This window comes from Podarcis filfolensis (genome assembly GCF_964270895.1).
Source record: "Podarcis filfolensis genome assembly, chromosome: 7".
Taxonomy (NCBI): domain Eukaryota; kingdom Metazoa; phylum Chordata; class Lepidosauria; order Squamata; family Lacertidae; genus Podarcis; species Podarcis filfolensis.
The window spans coordinates 77,256,706-77,278,426 of NC_139603.1; the positions used below are offsets into that span (position 1 = coordinate 77,256,706).

At 47.1% G+C, this 21,721-nt stretch overlaps 1 protein-coding gene and 1 long non-coding RNA gene across 5 annotated transcripts in view; one reads left to right on the forward strand and one right to left on the reverse strand.

Annotated features, from left to right (window-relative positions):
* Positions 1-17,820, reverse strand: part of FBXO32 (F-box protein 32) — a 37,794-nt gene extending 19,974 nt beyond the window's left edge. For all 4 annotated transcript variants that reach the window (XR_014549951.1, XR_014549952.1, XR_014549953.1 and 1 more), the window contains exons 1-4: positions 17,353-17,820; positions 3,277-3,389; positions 1,837-1,886; positions 672-764 (exon numbers count right to left, since the gene is read on the reverse strand). Coding sequence is in view for 1 of the 4 variants with exons in the window: in XM_083622217.1 (XP_083478343.1) it covers positions 672-764; positions 1,837-1,886; positions 3,277-3,389; positions 17,353-17,477 (381 nt within the window). In the remaining 3 variants the exon portion in view is untranslated. The remainder of the gene's footprint in view (positions 1-671; positions 765-1,836; positions 1,887-3,276; positions 3,390-17,352) is intronic.
* On the forward strand, positions 15,640-21,268 carry LOC310766335. The gene is made up of 3 exons (XR_014550077.1): positions 15,640-15,886; positions 19,906-19,928; positions 20,065-21,268. It is a non-coding gene; the product is annotated as an uncharacterized lncRNA (long non-coding RNA).
* The last annotated feature ends 453 nt before the right edge of the window (positions 21,269-21,721 follow it).

Below are 21,721 nucleotides of genomic sequence, written 5' to 3' on the forward strand. Positions count from 1 at the left end.
TAAAAAAACAGTGGAGGGGTTATAAAGGATGGAGTTAAGTGGCAATGGATTTTTTTTTAATTGTAAGGTAAAGGTAAAGGGACCCCTGACCATTAGGTCCAGTCACGGACGGCTCTGGGGTTGCGGTGCTCATCTCGCTTTATTGGCCGAGGGAGCCGACGTACAGCTTCCGGGTCATGTGGCCAGCATGACTAAGCTGCTTCTGGCGAACCAGAGCAGCGCATGGAAACGCTGTTTACCTTTCCACTGGAGCGGTACCTATTTATCTACTTGCACTTTGATGTGCTTTCGAACTGCTAGGTTGGCAGGAGCAGGGACCGAGCAACGGGAGCTCACCTTGTTGCGGGAATTCGAACCGCCAACCTTTTGATTGGCAAGTCCTAGGCTCTGTGGTTTAACCCACAGCGCCACCCGCGTCCCTTTTTTAATTGTAGCCTGTGGCAATTCAGTTAAGACTCAACACATGCAAAGTTTGTCTGAAGCGCACACTGGTGATCTTAAATCAAGGATGGTGTCCACAAAAATCAAAGAGACTACTCTTAAAAAGAAAAACACAATTTAAAAGGCTATGCTATGCAGACACAGATTTTTTTCTGTCTCGCCCCTGGATTACCTGAAAGCCGCAGTTAGATTTAACAATTCAGCAGTGCAAGCCGTTGGTGAACACTCACCCGGACAACGTAGTTGAATCTCCTCGAGTCCAAGATGGCACTTGAGAAATCCAGCCTATTGAACGCTTCTCCAAGAGTGCAATAGCCATGTCGCTGAGAGGAGGGAAGGTGGGGAAAGAGAGGAATACCACAAGTGATTCATTTGTACTCAGGATCTGGAACAGAGGCAGTAGCGGCATGCTCTTAAAACTAACACTACAGGCCGAGTTTGGATTCCAAAGGAATTGGATTCCTTGCTTGGCCTCACCAGAGATTGACCAAGCGCTTGCGCCCGCCTCCCAACACCTTAATATGGTCCAAGAATTCCTAGGGCAGAGATATTCTTTCAAGCTCCACATCTGGGGAATTGGATATAAACTTATCTTCTCTCTGAGTCAAACCAGAAATAGAAGCTACCTTATAGCGGGTGACATTATTTGTCCTCTTAGCCCAGTATCTTTCATTCCGACTGGAAATGGCCCTCCAGGATCTCAGATACTGAATGATCTTTTGCATAACCTTCTACATACTCATTTAATTGGAGACTGCAGGATTTGATCCCATGGCCTTCTGCAAGCAGATCACGTGGCTCTTCAACTGAGCTATGGTGCCATCACATCAGCCTCTAGTGTCCATGAACTTAAGGCATATCCACACTTCCTCTTGTTCCTCTGCTCCCTTCCTGGGGAAAGCCACTCTTTAGTGCTCAATTGGAGCAAACAGCAGTTTGGGGTTTCTCTGGATTGACGATTGCTCCGATATAGAGCTCAAGAGCAGGTTTTCACTGGGAAAGGAGCAGGACAAGGAGGAAACCCCTTGCACGGGTCAAGCAGGAGTGCAGATGAACCCTTAAACAGATTATCTATAATTTCAGCAAATAGGATAAAAAAGGCAATCCAGAGGCACCAAGAGAATAATGCGTTTCTGGGCTGAACTGGTAAAGTTGCAATTCTCTAGATATGCCAGGTCAAATGTCAAAATACGATGCAACAGGCCACATTCGCTTCTACCTTTACTCATAGTTAGGTTTGTTGAGAAATGACCCAGAACATGCCAAGAATGATTGCTGACTCAGCCCTAAGCCATTTTGGTTATGGTAAATGGAAGCAAAGTGGGCTATTTCAGGCAGTTTTAAATAATAATCTTGAGCAAAGCTACTACGTTTCATGTAATAAGGGATACTCACCTCTTTCGTGCTTCCTTTGTGCACATAAATCCACTTTTCTTGGTGAAAATCTGTTGAAATGAAACCACATTTTCTTGATTTAAAGCCATGCAAATTATGACCCTCGCCTCAATTTGCTTCAGTCTGTCATTGGTTGCCAACGATCACCACCACCCTGGGTTACATCAGGTCTCATGGACGAATGAGTTTAATAAATGGATCAAATCCGAAGCATATCTGAAAGACCACCACATCCTTCTACACAGACCCTCTGGGGTGTTTAGATTGGCAGAGAGGGCCTTCTTGATAGTTCCCCTGCCCTCAAAATTTGGAGGAGGAGGAGTGGCCTAGAAGAGGTCATTCCCTGTGGCAACACCTTAGCTGCAGAATTCCCATTGGTGCTTACATTTTAACAAGAACAAAATAAGAATAATAATGAACAGGAGAGGTGGCAGGGCTTTGGGATTCCTCAAGAGCAGACCATGAGTCTTTGGAAGCACTTTTTCTTTGGGCATGGTGTGTTGGGAAACCACTCTGGGTTGTAGGCGCAAAAGCTTTGACCTCCATGGTGAGCCAACCCTCCCTAAGCCAAGCTCAAAGCTGGAAGATATTTAGCTCTCTCAGGAATTGCAGAGACACTGGCGCATATCCAACGCAGCACTAAATAATCATACCGCCAGCACAAGGATTCCCGCTTCCACAAGGGGCCATCTCCTCTCTTCTCCTCAAATACATCCCCAATGTATTTTCTGGAATTCCCCCAACCCCTGGGAGATTTGGGGAGGATGTGGGGGCAAGGAGAGTGGGGGGAAAGTCCCATTGCGCAAGTGGGGATCCTTGCACAGCACTGCAACTGGATAAGAGCCATTAAATAAGACTCCAGGCCAGCGGTTCTCAACCTGCGGGTCCCCAGATGTTGTTGGACTACAACTCCCATCATCCCTGAGCTCTGGCCTTGCTAGCTAGGGGTGATGGGAGTTGTAGTTCAACAACATCTGGGGACCCACAGGTTGAGAAAGGCTGCTCTGGGCAGTCTGATTAGAAAAGGAGTCCCCCACTTTGAAAGGGTTCAAGTGAATGGTTTTATTCCCTCTCCCCCATCTGGTTTTAGACACCATCTTGTGGTTGGGGGGTGTATGTTTAAAGAACAGTGGGGAAGGGGACTGGTTCAAGCTGTGGGGTTATGTACCTGCCAAGTGGGCTGGGGGGAGAAGAAGTTGGAAACAGATTGCTCCCCCCTACACCAAATACAAGTGATAAACACAGAGGAAAGATCCCAGGCATAAGATTCCACATTGCAACGGATCCAAGTTCTCCGGCTAAGGGTCAAAGCAAAAGTGCAAAGCCTATCCAGGGTCAGAGGTCAATTCAATGAGCGAGAAATTTGGGTTTTCTTCCACCCCCTCTCCAAACACAGCTGTTTATTGTTATTAAAATTAAAAAAAATCTCCCCAGCCTTACACTGAATCTTTGTCTTGTTGTTCAGCTGGTCCTTCTTCCTCTTCTTCACAGCAACATCACAGTTCATGCTATTCAAAATATTCTCCTTATTGTAGTCCTCTTTTCGGCAGTAACTGGGGATGAGACCAGAAAATGAAGGAAAAAGGTTTAATCTCTTCTGCAATCTGACTAATCTCTTCCCCAGCTCCATTAAGAGGAGTCTGGAGTACAAACACCAACAGTTAAGTCAATATATGATACAAGATTGCCTCAGCAGCCTATTAAATTTGAGTCCGGTTCAAAGAGATCTAGTTTCTAAAAGCAGGGTTGGGGAACCTGCGCTAGGGATGGAAGAGAAATTCGATCCAGTTCACACTGAAAGCTGGCTCTACCTAATTCACATTTTCTGAAACAATACGAGAAGCACTGCAGAACCAGTTTCTAAGATTCACAGTTCTCTGAATTTTGCAGCGTGTATGAAGCAATGACAAACCTAGACAGCATCTTAAAAAGCAGAGACATCACCTTGCCAACAAAGGTCCGTATAGTTCAAGCTATGGTTTTCCCAGTACTGATGTATGGAAGTGAGAACTGGACCATAAAGAAGGCTGATCACCGAAGAATTGATGCTTTTCAATTATGGAGCTGGAGGAGACTCTTTAGACTCCCATGGACAGCAAGAAGATCAAACCTATCCATTCTGAAGGAAATCAGCCCTGAGTGCTCACTGGAAGGACAGATCCTGAAGCTGAGGCCCCAATACTTTGGCCACCTCATGAGAAGAGAAGACTCCCTGGAAAAGACCCTGATGTTGGGAAAGATGGAGGGCACAAGGAGAAGGAGACGACAGAGGATGACGTGGTTGGACAGTGTTCTCGAAGCTACCAGCATGAGTTTGACCAAACTGCAGGAGGCTGTGGAAGACAGGAGTGCCTGGCGTGCTCTGGTCCATGGGGTCACGAAGAGTCGGACACGACTAAACAACAACAAAATGTGTGCAAAAATGAATATGCTGGGGGAAAAGTGTGCGTCAAAATGCACACATAAGTGAAATTTAACATAAAAAAATGTATTACGTTCGGGGAAATGGCTTTTGCCAAAATGTGTCTAGTAGGCAAAATTGCACACAAACCTGCCTATGTGAAGGAGAGAGTCACTCTAAAATGCTGAATTTTCAAACAGATTTATTTTATTTTTTTAAAAAAATGCAAGTTGATGCGGAAATGTGAAGAACCGAATTTAAGACTGGGGAAAATGAGGAAACCCAGAGAAACCAAAATGGACAAATTTGACCATCTCTCCAGGTAGCCGTCCAGAAATTTCTGGACCACTGCTCCTATATTGCTGGTGGGAGTTGCAGTCCAGCAACACCAGGCAGAACAGATCCCTTCCCTAAAATTTGGGTTTTGAATACTCGAGGAAACAGTTCCTTCTTCTCCCACACCTTAAGAATATCACGTGAGGCTCTGGTTTGTGGTCCAGTCACTTATGTGGGTGAGATCATCAAAGGCAGTGAGCAGCAGCAGCCTTGTAAGGACTGACGTCAACTGCTCTCTGGGAATTCCCCACCTAGAGCACCCAGAGAGGTTACCTTCCCCTATGCTTCCTTCTGCCAGTTTGATATTATTATTATTATTAATTATTGAGTTTATATACTCAATATAAGGTCTCAGGGCGGTTCACAGAAAAGATCACAACATATATAATCAGAATAACAACAACAACAACAACCCAATAACACCCCACTCCCAGAAAAGAGCCACATTTTAAAAGGGTATAGGATGCCAAACAGATCAACCAAAGGCCTGGTTAAAAAGGAACGTTTTTGCCTGGCGCCTAAAGGTGTATGATGAAGGCGCCAGGCGAACTTCCCTGGGGAGAGCATTCCACAGGCAGGGAGCCACTGCACAGAAGGCCTGCTCTCGTGTTGTCACCCTCCGCACCTCTCAAGGAGGAGGCACACAAAGGAGGGCCTCAGAAGAGGATCTCAGGGTCCAGGGAGGTTCATATGGAAAGAGGTGGTCCATGAGGTATTGCGGTCCTGAGCCATTATCCTGAGATAATGGATTGGACCCCGTCCAAGTTAACTGAACTTCTGTCCTTCTGAAATCAGTAGGTTGAGTTAACCATAACTTAGGCCACTAACTTCTTAAGGAGTTCTACTCCTGTGTTAAAGCAACATGCAAATAGGGAGAAAGGCAAGAAGGACACTCTGCGCTGCTCTCCGCTCCCTCCCCCTAAAAGGTTCAGTCTCTCTGTCTGATTTAGGTCTAGGTCCTTCAAGGGTTCACTCCAATGGGGCCTCCATTGAGTGCAAGAGGCTCCCCACTTCAAAAGATCACCCTCCAATTCAAGGAAGCTTCCCACCAAATGTTTAGAAGTTGTTGTTGCTGTTGTTGATATTTATCCATCCCTCACCCTACGCTCACAGCATTCAAATACAGTACTAAAAGCAGTTTAAAACAACTTACAATCATAGAAATAAGGTGGGTCCTAATATATACATTGAGGGCCGGGGGAAAAAAAAGAGGGTCTGGGTAAATTACTGGGTAAAGCACTGAAGATACTGGCTGAATCTGTTGGAAGAGCTTTCCACAAGACTGGGCCACAAGGCAGAAGGCTCAATTTTGTACTGCCATTAGGCAAGTCTCACCAATCCAGGAAGACACCCAAAGATGCTCCTATAGATTATCTCAGAAACTTAGTGTTAGAATTCCTGCTCCGTGATTGCAGTCATGGGATTGTTGTCTATCACATGATGGTGTATGTTTTGACTCCACAGAGTGGGAAGTGACGGAGACAGGATGTTTGTGTTACTGTGTTCCGTGAAGTGGGACTATTGTCCTTTGTTCTCGCTCTTTGCTGTCTGATGCTAGAGAGAGAGGGAGCCATGTTGCAGTGCTCCGTGTGGGTTTATATGTAAATAAAGTAGATTAGCCAAAATGCTGAGTTGCTGAGTTCTGTTACGCGAACTGCGGATTCCTGAGTGTGCCAATGTCTGTTGGCATCGGTTGCTGTGATGTTCGGGCAGAAGAAAGCTTGTGAAGCTCCCGAATGAACGACCAGGAGGGAGAGAACATGCCAGTCAGGCATGTGTCTCTGCCAGGGTCCTACTCTAGTGGAGGACAAGCTAACACTTAGTTGGTAAGTAAATGTTATTGGGGTAGAATGGGAAGAAGAGAAATGGCTTCTGGGCAGCTACTGCAATATACAGTAGAACCTCATGTTACGGACGGGATCTGTTCCGGAGGCCCGTCCATAACAAGGAACTGACGCAAGCCGAAGCGCTGCGTCTGCGCACACATGCAACACGATTTATCGCTTCTCGCATGCGTGAGCAGCAAAACCCAGAAGTAACCCATTCTGGTGCTTCTGGGTTGCCACGGGACACAACACGAAAACACATAACCTGAAGCAGACGCAACATGTACACAGTTTTTAAGTTGGTACATTGGACCCTAAGGGACCAAACAGATTTCTATAGGAAATAAAGTCTGCTCCAAATCTGTTTCAGTCTGCTAGATGTTGGCACCAACCTTGTCCTACACATCTGAAAGAATTTTATTTAAATGCTCTTTTATATAAACAAGATGAACCGTAGAGCAAACTTCCTTTCCTGTGCACACCCTTGCACGTTCAGGAAATGTACCAGGAATTGTCACTTTCAGGACAAGCTCAGTGACACTTTTATAGACTGTCCTGATGAAAAATGGAACGAGGAGGCAATTACACCCATAATTAAGTGGCAGTTGCATAACAAACCTCGTGACCTGGGTGCAACATCAGTGCCCTTTCTTTAGCCTTCTCCTGCTCACCTGATGTCATTGCTTCCTGCTTGTGTCATGAGATGTCCTCAGGCAGGGACACACTCAGGTTACAGGCATCTGTCTATTGTCAGACATATTTTGCAAGGCCTGCAAATAATACTGTGTCGGGAGAGGAGCTTCAGCAGGACAAGAATGGCTAAGGAGAGCAATGTGGGAATGTGAAAAGTTCTATACACTGCAAAGGATATGAAGATAATAAATGATCAATGCCCAACGGAACTTGGATGCAAGGAAGAAATGTTCTGGTGTAGTCTTCTACCCTCTGTGCTACTTTTTTCTAATCACAGGGAGTTTATTCCCTATGGGAAACACTAAAAACATACTATTTCCATTTTCAGCCTAAAGTGATTCTGACAGAGATCTCTGTACTACAAGCTGACATGCACTTGCAGAACGGCTTTAAGGCTGCAGTTTCCAAGCCATTTTTCTATAGAGGTCTGTCTCACTTGGCCACAAGGCAATTTAAGAATGGTCCTCACCATTCACAAGTCTGTTGTGGGGTTGAATTGCCTCTCTGAATCTAGCCTAGCATGGTTGTCTTAAACATCCTGCCAAGCTCACACCCTGTGGGCCAACGCGAGTAAGGAGCAAAAGCAAGGTTGTAGACAGGTGAGCCAAATGCAAAATGGAGGTTCACAGTACAAATCTACATCTGGGAGACTACAGATAAGGATTTCCAGCAATTGTTTCCCAGACGGTTGTGGGGCAGGAAGATTTTGTTTGTTGCTGCTAAACGTTGAACAATTGGGAGTCAGAAATCTTTCCCAATCTGTGGTTGATCATCTATCGGGGGGGGGGGATTATTGATCAGTAGATCTTAATCTAATGTCCTTTTCTTAGACCACCACACCCTTCGGATCAGGCATAGGCAAACTCAGCCCTCCAGGTGTTTTGGGACTACAACTCCCACCATCCCTGACCACTGGTTCTGTTAGCTAGGGATGATGGGAGTTGTAGTCCCAAAACATCTGGAGGGCCGAGTTTGACTATGCCTGCCGTAGATTAACATTACAAGGGGGAAGGCATAGGCAAACTCAGCCCTCCAGATGTTTTGGGACTACAACTCCCATCATCCATAGTTTGCATTGCTTTTCCATTACACTTTATTACTTTATACTACAAAGGCAGTGAAGAATTGCTCTGAAATGGAAGTTGGGTTCAGCCAATAAAGTGACAGAACTGAAGGTTTCAACACAGCCTTGACTGCAGTGTTGCTCCCAAGGATTTTAGTAAACCACCTGCAAAATGTGTGCCCATGTACACACACACACACACACACACACACACACACACACACACAGAATAATTGTGTCAGGGTAACCACATTGCAGTTCTATCTACAATTATACAGCTTCATGCACAAGTTGTACTTATTTACATAGCAATCTGTTTCATTACCCCATGCTTAATGCTTGGGTCGTAAACTATTTTAAAAGCTTGTCTAAACGGAGAGGGGGGCGGGCGGGCAGTATAACAAAATAATGCTCTGCTGCAGAAAGATATCACATTCCTTCTTGTATTTTTAACAAGATCCTGTTCAGAGTCATCTTTAGACAGCTGCCTCTATTGCAGAATCTCCTGGCCAGAGCTGGAGTTTTATATTAAATTTCATTCTTGACTGCCTCAAAGTAATACAAACGAATACCCAAAGAACATGACTTGGTCCTTTACTAACGTACAGCATAGCAGAGATCAGTCACCTAATACTTAAGATCTTGCTTGTTTGGGCAACAACTGAATAATCTTAATTTCACATATGCACTCATGGGGTCTGAAGTGTCCAGCGACTCACCAGGAACAAGACCTCGGGGTCGTAGTAGTGAATATATTGACCCAGTGTGTGGCAGCTGTGAAAAAGGCGAATGCTCTGCTAGGGATCAATAGGAAGGGAACTGTAAATAAAGCTACCAATTTCATAATGCCATTATACAAATCTATGGCACAACTAGATTTTCGGCCACGCTCTGGAGCAATGGATCCAAACTACAAGAAAGAAGATTCCACCTAAACATTAGGAAGAACTTCCTGACAGTAAGAGCTGTTCGACAGTGGAATTTGCTGCCAAGGAGTGTGGTGGAGTCTCCTTCTTTGGAGGTCTTTAAGCAGAGGCTTGACAACCATATGTCAGGAGTGCTCTGATGGTGTTTCCTGCTTGGCAGGGGGTTGGACTCGATGGCCCTTGTGGTCTCTTCCAACTCTATGATTCTATGATTCTTTAAGGCAGAGGTGCGCAACCTGTGGCGTACATCTCGGAGTACTGGCCATTCCGGCTGGGGCTGACTGGAGTTGGGGTCCAACAACATCGAGAAGGCCACAGGTTGTCCACTTCTGCATTTAGCTAGCGAAGCTCTGAACTGCATGAGACAATGGTGAAAGGATCAGAACTTTTGGTACCGGCTTCCAGTGAAGAATGGGATTCAAACTTGTGTTGATGCAGCCATGTGCACATTAAAATGACACTGTGGGACACAATGTGGTCAGCAGGGCACCCTGCAGCTCTGTAACGGCAAGGTGTAAATTCAGAAGCAGGTATAAAGGTAAAGGTAAAGGGACCCCTGACCATTAGGTCCAGTCGTTACTGACTCTGGGGTTGCAGTGCTCATCTCGCTTTATTGGCCGAGGGAGCTGCCGTACAGCTTTCAGGTCATGTGGCCAGCATGACTAAGCCGCTTCTGGCGAACCAGAGCAGCGCACGGAAACACCGTTTACCTTCCCGCCAGAGCGGTACCTATTTATCTACTTGCACTTTGATGTGCTTTCGAACTGCTAGGTTGGCAGGAGCAGGGACCGAGCAACGGGAGCTCATCCCATCGCGGGGATTCGAACTGCCGACCTTCTGATCGGCAAGTCCTAGGCTCTGTGGTTTAACCCACAGCACCACCCGTGCCCAGAAGCAGGTATACTATGTGTAAAATCCAGCTCCTCACCCCCATCCTGCTTCTAGTCCTTAAGTCTAAAGAAGAAAAAAGGCATGAAATGTGAATCTCAGAAGGCATGCCTGGTTGGGAATGAAGGCTGAGCTGAATTGCTAGTGGTCAGGAAAAATGTTTTGGCTCCCGAACGCTGTGAACCCAGAAGTGACTGTTCTGGTTTGTGAATTATTTTTGGAAGCCGAATGTCCAATGGGGCTTCTGCGACTTCTGATCGGCTGCAGGAGCTTTCTGCAGCCAATCAGAAGCTGTGCTTTGGTTTCCAGACATTTTGGAAGCTGAACGGAATTCCGGAACAGATTCCATTCGACTTCCAAGGGATGACTTTATATAATTTGGTTGTAGCTCAAACTGTTCTGCTGGAAGGCGGAACTGTGGATTTATAGCAGCGATCCCTGACCCTTGGACACAACTAGATGTGCACCTCTGTTCTTAGGTGCCAGAGTACAATATATTTTCATGGGCTCTAATTCCACAAAAGTTTATGTCACAATAAACCCATTGGTCTTTCAAATCAAGACTCTGTCATTCTTGTAGTAACAGACTTGAGACGGCTTCCTTACTAGAAAGAGCCTGATCTGCAAATCACAGTACAGTGGTACCTTGGTTTAAGAACAGCTTAGTTTATGAACAACTTGGATTAAGAATGCTGCAAATCTGGAAGTAGGTGTTTTGGTTTGTGAAATTTGCCTTGGAAGCAGAACATGTTCCGCTTCCTGTTGAGTATGTTCCATTTGTAAATTGAGTCCCTTGCTGCTATGGGAAAGCAAGCCTTGGTTTAAGAACGGACTTCCGGAATGGATTAAGTTCATAAACCAAGGTAGCACTGTATAAAGTGTTTAGGGTTATTTCCAGCCCTTCATTTAGGCAATCGCAGGAGGAATCAAATTATCTGATCAAATACAGAACAGAAAATACTTAACACTACAGGTGTGGGGAACTGACCAGGTCTATGCGTATGCACAGGGAAATTCCTAACACCACAGGTGTGAGGAATTGATTCTGGCTAATCCAGAAGGGCACTGTTTTCAGACAGCTCCTCAGATAATGCCCAGAAAGCAGAGGTGTTTCTGGAAGTGTCCAGTAATATACTGTTTAGAGGTAAAGGTAAAGGGACCCCCGACCATTAGGTCCAGTCGTGACCGGCTCTGGGGTTGCGACACTCATCTCGCTTTATTGGCCAAGGGAGCTGGCATACAGCTTCCGGGTCATGACAAAGCCACTTCTGGCAAACCAGAGCAGCACACGGAAATGCTGTTTACCTTCCCGCCGGAGCGGTACCTATTTATCTATTTGCACTTTGACGTGCTTTCAAACTGCTAGGTTGGCAGGAGCAGAGACTGAGGAACGGGAGCTCACCCCGTTGCGGGGATTCGAACCGCCGACCTTCTGATTAGCAAGTCCTAGGCTCTGTGGTTTAACCCACAGAAGCTTAGCTTATAAACTGCATGCTCTTGATTGTGCAGCAACAGAGAACAACTGAAGAGAACAGGTGCTATTTGAAACCTAAAGGAGCTACAGTTCTGCTGTGTTGTCCAAGGAACCCTCACCCTTCCCCCATCCCCTTCTCATCTCTTTGTGTTTTCCCCAAAGCAAGCGTCACCCACTCCTTATCTTCAGTAGAAACTGTATCTCTGTTTACTGGGCTACGTTACTAGGACATAGAAATGTCACTGGATCAGATGATTCAACAGCGCTTTATTGCCCAATGTCATGTGATGTGACCTGGAACTTGTTAACAGTCCCATCTTGAGGTGCCAGGGGCAAATTTATGCCGCAGAGGTTACTGAGGTTTCTACCGAGATTTCAATGCGCAGGGAAGCAACGTGAATCACGAGAAGCAGACTGAGCAGCGTCTATCAATTACCCCAGGGTTGCTTACTTGGGTTTGCAGCAACTCTGGAGAGCTCTTTCCCAATAAATGTCACCCGATTCCTTCAGCTGCAGCTGCCAGGCATTGAAACTGTGGTTTTCTGCATGCAGTATGTGCTCTACCCACCCCACAAGCTGCAGTTCCTTCCCCTATATTTCCAAAGAGGAAATCCTGCCTCTCAGGGCCGGGTGGGCAAGGAAGACCCCCCTCCAGGGGCACAGGCAAGGAGGGGGCGCAATATCTGCTGAAAATATTTCCAATATGTCTGTAAATAAAAATATCAATTATTTCCTCATATGAAAAAGGTTTTGAATAGAGGGTCTTCCCAGTGTATGTTGGGACGTGGGTGGCGCTGTGGGTTAAACCACTGAGCCTAGGACTTGCCAATCAGAAGGTCGGCGGTTCGAATCCCCATGATGGGGTGAGCTCCCATTGCTCGGTCCCTGCTTTTGCCAACCTAGCAGTTCAAAAGCACATCAAAGTGCAAGTAGATAAATAGGTACCGCTCCGGCGGGAAGGTAAATGGCGTTTCCGTGCGCTGCTCTGGTTCGCCATAAGCGGTTTAGTCATGCTGGCCACATGACCCAGAAGCTGTGCGCCGGCTCCCTCGGCCAATAAAGCGAGATGAGCGCCACAACCCCAGAGTCGGCCACGACTGGACCTAATGGTCAGGGGTCCCTTTACCTTACAGTATATGTTATGCAGGGGCCCTGTTTTTCCCTATTTTTTTCTGTGCCACATTCCCTAGGGGGCGCAATCTGGATGGTCTTGCCAGGGGCGCAAGATCACCTATCTACAGTTCTGCTGCCTCTTCCTACAGGGGGGTTAGAACCAAGGGCAACCTTCTGTCCTGCAAGCAGTGGTCTCTCCGAACAGCCAGCCATAATTCCTTCCTCATCCCTAGCAATGTCCCCGCAATGTACTCTAACTTTGATATAGAGATTTAATACTCTGGCAGCTGTGCACCTAACTTCTCTTGTTGTGCAAGAGCCCACATCTAGCCAGTTTTCTTTTTCTAACTGTGAAAATCAGCACAGCCCCAAGGCAAGATTTTTCCTTCCAGTCTATTTCATATGGATGAGCTACTGTTGCACAAGGAGTCGGTGGAGCATCACACAAGGGCTCAAAGGCTGGTGTGTCAAGGCATGCTTTGACAGATGGCATGTTTAAGCAGTGAGAGATGCCAAGCGAATGACAAAGAAATGATCAGGGCACCGTTCCCATGTGCTATGTCATACTGTTGCCACTCACGTCTAATCCAAAAGTGGTTGCATTTAGTTTTGCCATTGCAGTTTCAAAAGCCAGGAATTGAAAACAAAACGAAATAAAAAACCTGGGTTCACTTTCTCAGTAGAGGTAGTAATATTTAGCAATGCGAACTTTTAGCAAAATGAGCAGCCTAGACAAAAAAGCTTGGGCTACAGCTTAATAACAGTAGAATTGTTTTTAATTTGGTTGTGAAATCCCCTGCACGCTGCACAAGCAAACCGAAAGATGCTGAAACGAATAGTTGGTCTAACCAAATCTATCATGTAACTTGTTCACAGTTGCCACTAGTTTCGTGGGACAGACAGGGATGTAAACAGCCTGCTCTGTGGCATTTCAGTATCAGTCCCTGCTGAAGACAGGATACCGGAACTCGATGGCCCATTGCTTAACAACATTTCATTTTTTCGGGCAGAAGCCTTTAATGTGCAACGAATACAGGCCTCTGCTTAAGTGGCCAACATTCTGTTAGATGCCAAACAAAATAAACCAGAATGCCCTGCCATAGCCAAGGCTTTTGTTAACTAAACACAGTAAACCAAGAGAGCTCCGAGTTTAAAAATAGACTCAACCCATTTTGTTAAGTTCCACATCTCAACTACTGCATGCTCTGAAGCCACTTGAACTGTCAGTATTGATTTCTTGTAATTAAACAGATACCCGTCTGAGCGAAAGTTTTGAAGCACAACTCTGCTAATGGGGACGCAGTGTTCCCGTTGCCACAAATTTATGTTTCAACCAAAGAACCACCCACCAAGGATTTTGCAAAACTAACCCATACATTACTCAAACTGATGTTTTCCTGGAAAGCATAAACAGAAGTTACAGGAAACAAGCCTTCCAAAATGATCAGGCAGGAGTCTCAATCTATATTGCCTAGTTACATCTGACATACTTCCTTCCCAGATAACGTAATGCTAATTTAAGAGTCCCACTGAATTCAGTGCTTGCGTTTAGTTTTGCAACTCCGTTTCCAAAAAGCAGGTATTCCAAAATAAATTCAACAAGCCTAGCTACCCAAGTGAGCAACTTTGGCAGTCCAATTCTATACCTTATTCAGAAGTAAACTCCACTGTGTTCAGTAGGATCTACAGGAAGTTTGGCGTGCAAAGGATTGCAGCCCCATTAAATGGAAGGGGATTTGTGTCAGTTTAAATCCAAACATTGTGGCCTAACTAGGCTGCAGACTGGTTAGTATCTGTTTTCTCTTCATTTTCTTGCTTGCTCAGCGAACCCATCCAAGAAGCTCCAAAACCCTAATAACAAAAAATCTGGCTCTCATACAGAAACCATCCATCTAAAATCCTGGTTTGCTGCGCATTTTAGGCAGAAGCAGGGGGGAAATATCTGTGTGCCAAGCAAAATTCTCACCGTGAACTGCATAATGTAACATGCACAAGCTTCCATCAAAAGAATCCTCACTGATGGGCTATGGGGGCTGGTGGGTGTTTTAATTCATGAATAAACTTCATACAAATCATAGAATTGTAGAGTTGGAAGGGAGCATGAGGGTCATCTACTCCAACCCCCTACATTGCAGAAATCTTGTGCCCAATGTGGGGCTCGAACCCAGGAACCTGAGATTCCTTAGAGTCTAATGCTTTACCAACTGAGCTATCCAGCATTCATGCTTAGCAGATAACCTGCTTCCTCAGTAACTGACATACTATCTGTTGCTGTTCCAACTCCTCTGTTCTTTGGTGTGCCAATTTATTATTTAAGTTTCTCATTAAGTTCTAGGAGGAGTTGGTTTTCGAGGAAAACAATTTGCAGGATTGCTCGCTTCCCTGAACCAAAGCAACAACATTTTGAGAATATTAGACTTTCAAGCACTTTTGCCCAGCTGTACGCTGTGACTGAGGGAACCTGGGTAGGGATGGAGGCAGAGCAGCACAAACTGTGTGTGTGTGTGTGTGTGTGTGTGTGTGTGTGTGTGTTGCATCAGACCAAACAGTCTCCAGGGACATGGAGACACTTAGCAGCATCCTGGACAAAACCTGGGGGAGAAGACAAAGGTTGGATAGAGTATGAGAGGTGGGGAAATGGGTGAAGGTGGGACAGAACTGGTACTTATTTTAAAAAGGTACTTTATGGCTGAGTGTCTCTGAACATGCACAGAATTATTTTCCCAAAGGGAATGCTTCCTTGCCTGTTCAGAAACAGTCTGTCCTGCTGTGCTTTGGAATCTGGTGTCGCACCATCTGCTGGTAGTGGTCCCATGAGATCCCTGTTGCAAAGCAGCCTGAAAACCTCCAGGTGTTATAGGACACCAACTCCCATCAGCCCCAGCCAGCCTTGCCAATGGTCAGGCATAATGTGAGTTGTAGTCCAGCAACATCCAGAGACCAGAAGATTGGGGATGCCTGCTCTAGGTCATCTCAAACTCGGCCCTCCAGATGTTTGGGACTACAACTCCCATCATCGCTAGCTAATAGGACCAGTGGTCAGGGATGATGGGAATTGTAGTCCCAAAACATCTGGAGGGCTGAGTTTGGGGATGCCTGACCTAGTGCACAAGGGCAAGCAGGTGGTGTCTGATACCCACTGCGACTGATAGGGTGGAGGGAAGGGATACGAACATTAGGTGGCGCCAGAGCCAATGAGTGGCAATGTAGTTCACTCTAGTTCTTCTGTCCCCATCCTCCTCCCTGCTGAGTTCTGCAAGGACAACCTGAGGCTGAGGAGGAGGAAATTGATGAGCACTAGAAACCCCTGGGTTGGATGCTCGTAAGAAGGTGGGCAGATGAGGGCTGGCAGAAGGCCATGGGGGAGAGAGGCCGAGGTTCTGGGGTGGCTGGTGTGTCTGCACAGCAGCTAGGAGAATCACACACACACACACACACACACACAAAATGACAGAGCCATAGCATGCAAACCAACTGCAATCAACCACCTCCATCATCCTCTTTTCAAGGGGCAGAGTTCGAAATGGCAACAGAGCACATATGCATGCACTTAGGTTCACAACACACCTGCTTTGGAAGGCACAAAGGTTGCAACATGGTGCCAAAGATACGACCAGAACAGGTGACACCTAAGATCACTAACAACAATAACTGTCCGGCAAGGGCTTATTGTCCAGCTTTGAGTCTCACATTTCCGATGATCAAATTCAAACTGGCCCAATAAAAATTCTGGGTGGGTGGCAACCTCATGGAAAGAATGGAAGATGAGAGAAGAGGGCCCAAACAGAACTGATGAAGGTTTATGCCTGCTTTTTAAAGAGCCATTGTTGCTTTTGCCAGAATATGCCTCTAGGACAACTGAAGATTTCTGGAGACTTTTTTTTAGGGCTCGGGATTTTTGGAAACACCAGGTCCTACTGCTTATCACTTAATGTTAAATTGTTCTTGGGGCCATATATGAACAACCCTTACACACACACACACACACACACACACACACAGTTCCATCCAACTATACTCAGAGAAGCCCAATGAAGTTAATGGACCCAAGGTTAGTAATGCCCATTATTTTTAATAGGTCTGCTCCGAGTAGGACCAACCTTAAGATACAGCCCTCCACTCCCTCCATATCGCGATAATAAAATGGTGGTTCTCCGACCCACAATCCCACAGATTTGCTTCCACTCTCCAACCAACCCCAAATATAATAGACGGGTGGGCAAGACGGACATTTCGCTTTTAAGAAATCCGGAGCAAATGCGCGAACGCACTTAACGGGCCGAGAGTCACATCTGGAGAGCTGGAAGCGGCACGTTCCTGGTAGCGCCGCAGGAGGTGGGCGCTGCGCTCTCGCTCTCGCTCCTGCCTCCGCCTCCGGGTTCCTGGAGAGGGTTTAGCTCGCCAGATGATCCTCCTTCCCGCAATGACGCCACAACCCCAAGAACAACACAAACCGAGGCGTTGCAGCCTCGCACGGGCAGAGATGCACTCGGGGAAACAACGGCCTCGTTAAGAAAACAACCGCCATGTCTGCGCGTTCTTTGCAAAAAGCAAGGCTCGCCAATTTTATTTATTTATTTTTTTGCAAAGATGCAAACTGGTGTGTGTGTGTGATACGCCACGTATCTCTCTGCCTGCTACCACTCGGCAGCCCCAAGAACAACAACAACAGCGGCAGCATTTGCTAGCAACTATGTCCGGGGTTGGGGGGCGACACCCCACCTGCAAGTGGGGCAAGCCTCTCCAAAGGCGCACGCAGCGCGCAAGGCACCCGGGTCTCTCCGCGCCGGTCTCACCTGTTCCGCTCGCTGGCGAAGCTGCCGCTGCTGTTCTCCCTCTCGGCCAGAAACCTCGTCCAACCATCCGCCGTCTTCACCCAGTTCTGCCCCGGGGAGCGCCAGTCCTGGCCCAGAAATGGCATCCTCGCCAGCCAAAGAAATCCAGCAACCAAAGTTGTCCTTGCGCTCCTTTTCGCCTTCTTCTCCCAAGCGAAGATACCTATAAGAAGGGAAATGTCCCTAGCCAAAGGGCTACACAAAATTATTACTATTATTCTTTGCTCTCCACCTCCTCTACTATGATCTCCTTCGCCCTTGCTCCGCCACTCCGATCCTTGTCTCTGCCCTCGCTCCGGCCGCCTCCGTATTTATCTGCGGGCTGCAGGGGCTCTTTGTTGCCGGAAGAGCGCCTGCAAGCTCCGCCTCTCGCCCGGGGAGGGAGGAGAGACACGTGGCTTTGTTTATTGCTGCGCTCTTTCCTCGGGAGGAGCGGCGGTTGTTGCTCGGGCTGCTCCTTGCCTGTTGCGCAATCCCTGGAAATGGAAACTTGTGCCCTGGCGTCGGGGTCCCCTCTCTCAGCTGCTCGGCTTCGGTTTATTTATAGGGTCCCCGAGCCAAGTAAAAAAAAAACAACCCCACAGAACAACAGCAAAGGCCCCCAGCAGAAGTAAAGGGTAATTGTGCTTGTTAATTGTGCTTGCTGTGTTCGACTTTTTTCCTCCAAGGAGGGCAAAGCAGGGGCTCTGCTCTACCTCGTTTTTGGTCCTCCACAACAACCCTGTGAGGTAGGGTAGGCTGAGAGGCTGGCTCAAGGCCACCCAGTGAGCTTCATGACTCAGGGGGCATTTGAACCCAGGGCTCCCAGGTATCCAGTAAGACACTCCTGCACAGGCTGAGTTGTTGGTGCAGCTGTTACTCAACTGTAACTAAGGGGTGAGTAACCTGAGGCCTGGGAGCCAAATGCGGCCCTCAAAGCCTTTCTATCTGGCCCTTGTAAGTCTTCCCAGGCCGCACCTGCTACTGACCTTGCTTTTCTCCCGCCTGGAGTGTTTTTGACTGTCTGGAGTGTGTCCTTCAGCTCTGATAAATGCCTCTTGCTTCCCTGGAAGGAGATTTGGGTGTGTGGGAGGGAGTGAATGCAGAGCAGCAAATTTAAAATTTGCTTTTGTAGGATAATTTCTACATGTGCTCATAAACTCCACTCTACCCTCCATTGGAGCAAGCAATAGCCAGGAACACACTCCAGGAACACATAGAATCATAGAATTGTAAGGGACCACGAGGGCCATCTAGTCCAACCCTCTGCAATTCAGGAATCTTCTGCCCGGTATGGGGCACGAACCCTTAGCCCTGAGATTAAGAGTATCATGCTCCACCACACGCATAGGCAAACTCGGCCCTCCAGATGTTTTGGGACTACAACTCCCATGATCCCTGACCACTGGTCCTGTTAACTAGGGATGATGGGAGTTGTAGTCCCAAAACACCTGGAGGGCCGAGTTTCCCTATGACTGCTCTACCAACTGAACTATCAGCCACACATCTGTGAAAATAGCTACTGAGATTTCCCCACAGTGGACACAGATGGAGGGACCTGAAAACTACTCCTAAGTAAGGCATAGGCAAACTCGGCCCTCCAGATGTTTTGGGATTACAATTTCCACCACCTCTGACCACTAGTCCTATTAGCTAGGGATGATGGGAGCTGTAGTCCCAAAACTTCTAGAGGGCCAAGTTTGCCTATGCCTGTCCTAAACATAGGTAAAAAGGTAAAGGTACCCCTGACCATTAGGTCCCGTCGTGACTGACTCTGGGGTTGCGGCGCTCATCTCGCTTTATTGAGAGAAAATCCAGCCTAGGAAATACAGGTGTTCCAATCATAGACTCGTAGGGGGTCTTTTGCCCAACATGGGTCTAGAACCCACAACCCTGAGTTTCATGCTGTGAGCATGAATTTTGCGCTTAAGCACCTGCACATTACCCACGTAAACTAAAAGGGCAAATTAGCCCCTGCTCCTTTAATTTGCTTTCCATTGATTATTTACCAACGTCGGTATGAAACTAAGTTAGAGTAGACCTGCTGAGCCTAGTTTAGTCACGTTCATTCATTTCACTGGGTCTGTTCTGAGTAAAACTTAGTTGAATGCCACCCTTCACCCCCCCAAAAAATAATTAAAATGTATACCCATGTTCTTCTCTTCCACAAAGGGCTTGCTCAAAGGAACTTACAAATAAAAAGCAAACATAAAAACAGTTCTACATGCAGGCCATGGGGTGTCTGCATGTCACAACAGGACACCCCCTCGACATGCGTGAGTGATGTTGGCATGCCCTGGGCACCCTCTGTTGCAGGGGCAAGGCAGCGCTCCAGCACACAGTCGTTCTAGAGTCTAGAACATCCCTCAGGATCCCCTGCTATGCATAGGCAATATGCAGCAGGCGCTCAAATTCTTTGGCAGGCAACCAACGTGGAAAGAATTTCCTGAAGGTAGAAAGTCTGCAAATCACTGTCTTAGGGCGAGTGATCGTGTAACAACAGACCTTCTTATCCTCTCCCAACTCGCTTCACAGGGCTGCTGAGAAGGTTAGCTGAGGTAAGGTTAATCAGTCACATTGCACCCTGAAAAACATCTAACAATAACACCACCATAACTTTTGAAATACCTAACAATGTAAGTGCTTCTAATGTTTATAATTTCCCTTTGTCCTTTCTGTTTCTTAACGCTTTAGGTATGCAAGAAGGAACCCGGTCTGTATTTCTCAAAACTTTCAAAGATCACACACTTTTGGGTTCTCTCCCCTAAGCAGTCACCAACCGCTTATATTTATTTCTGTCAATCAAGCGTCTTGCTTTTGTTTGAGCTAGCTGTCAAAATGAGAGCTTGGTTTTGTACACGCTGTGCAGCAAAGCATAAATCAGCTACAAAGTACTCAAGGGCCTGCTCAGAGCATTCCTGGAGCAAACCTTTACTTGCCACAGAGTTGAACTGTGCGTTATAGGCATATGTGTGCAACAAAATCCCATCAGGCATTTGGAATCCCTTGGTTGAAAAGTGGCTGGGCATAAGAACATAGGAAGAGGCCTGCTAGATCAGTCCAAAGGTCCATCTAAGGTAAAGAACCCCTGGACAATTAAGTCCAGTCAAAGACAACTATGGGGTTGCGGTGCTCATCTCGCTTTCAGGCTGAGGGAGCTGGCGTTTGTCCAAAGACAGCTTTCTGGGTCATGTGGCCAGCATGACTAAACCGCTTTTGGCACAACGGGACACTGTGACGAGTGCAACAGCGCACGGAAACACTGTTTACCTTCCCGCCAGAGCGGTACCTATTTATCTACTTGCACTGGTGTGCTTTCGAACTGCTAGGTTGGCAGAAGCTGGGACAGAGCTACGGGAGCTCACCCCGTTGCACGGATTCGAACCGCCGACCTTCCGATCAGCAAGCCCAAGAGGCTCAGTGGTTTAGACCACAGCGCCACCCACTCCTCTGAAAGGTCCATCTACTCTCATGGTGACCAATCAATATGCCCATGGGAAGCTTGCAAGCAGGAACTGGGCACAACACCACTTTCTCCAGCTGTGATTCTCAGTGATTGGCATTCAGAGGCACGCTGCCCGTGACAGGGTTAGTAGCCATGGGTAGCCTTCCATGAATTTGTCTAATCCTCTTCTCAAGCCATCCAAGTTGGTGGCCATCACAGCCTCCTGTGGGAGCCCGTTCCATAATTTAGTTATCCTGGCTGTCCCGAATCTTCCAACATTCAGGTTCATCAGATGTCCTCAAGTCCCAGTATTATGAGAGAGAGAGAAAAACTTCCCTCTTTCCACTTTCTCCAACCCATGCATAGTTTTATTCTATTGTATCTTCTCTTGCTCGCCCATCCTCTAAATCAGGCATAGGCAAACTCGGCCCTCCAGATGTTTTGGGACTACAACTCCCATCATCCCTAGCTACCAGGACCAGTGGTCAGGGATGATGGGAGCTGTAGTCCCAAAGCATCTGGAGGGCCGAATTTGCCTATGCCTACTCTAAATGAAAAAGCCCCAAATGTATTCCTCATAGGGAAGTTGCTCTATTCCAGCGGTTTACAACCTTCAACCTTTTTGAGTCCATTGCTCCCTTGACCAAGCACATTCTTTCTGTGCCCCCCCTGTTCTGCCCCAGTCCCATTCCACCCTGCCCCTTTTTGGGGGTGGGCTCAAGGAAGGAAGGCTGCCAGGGAGAGAGAAAGAGAAAGAGAGAGAGGGAGAGAGGGAGGGAGAGAGGGAGGGAGAGAGAGGGAGGGGGGAGAGAGAGAGATGCAGGAAGATATTGGACTGCAGGTTAAAGCCGCAGGCTCCCCTTAATGAGCAGAGAACGAGAGACAGATAATGTAGGGCCACAAGTC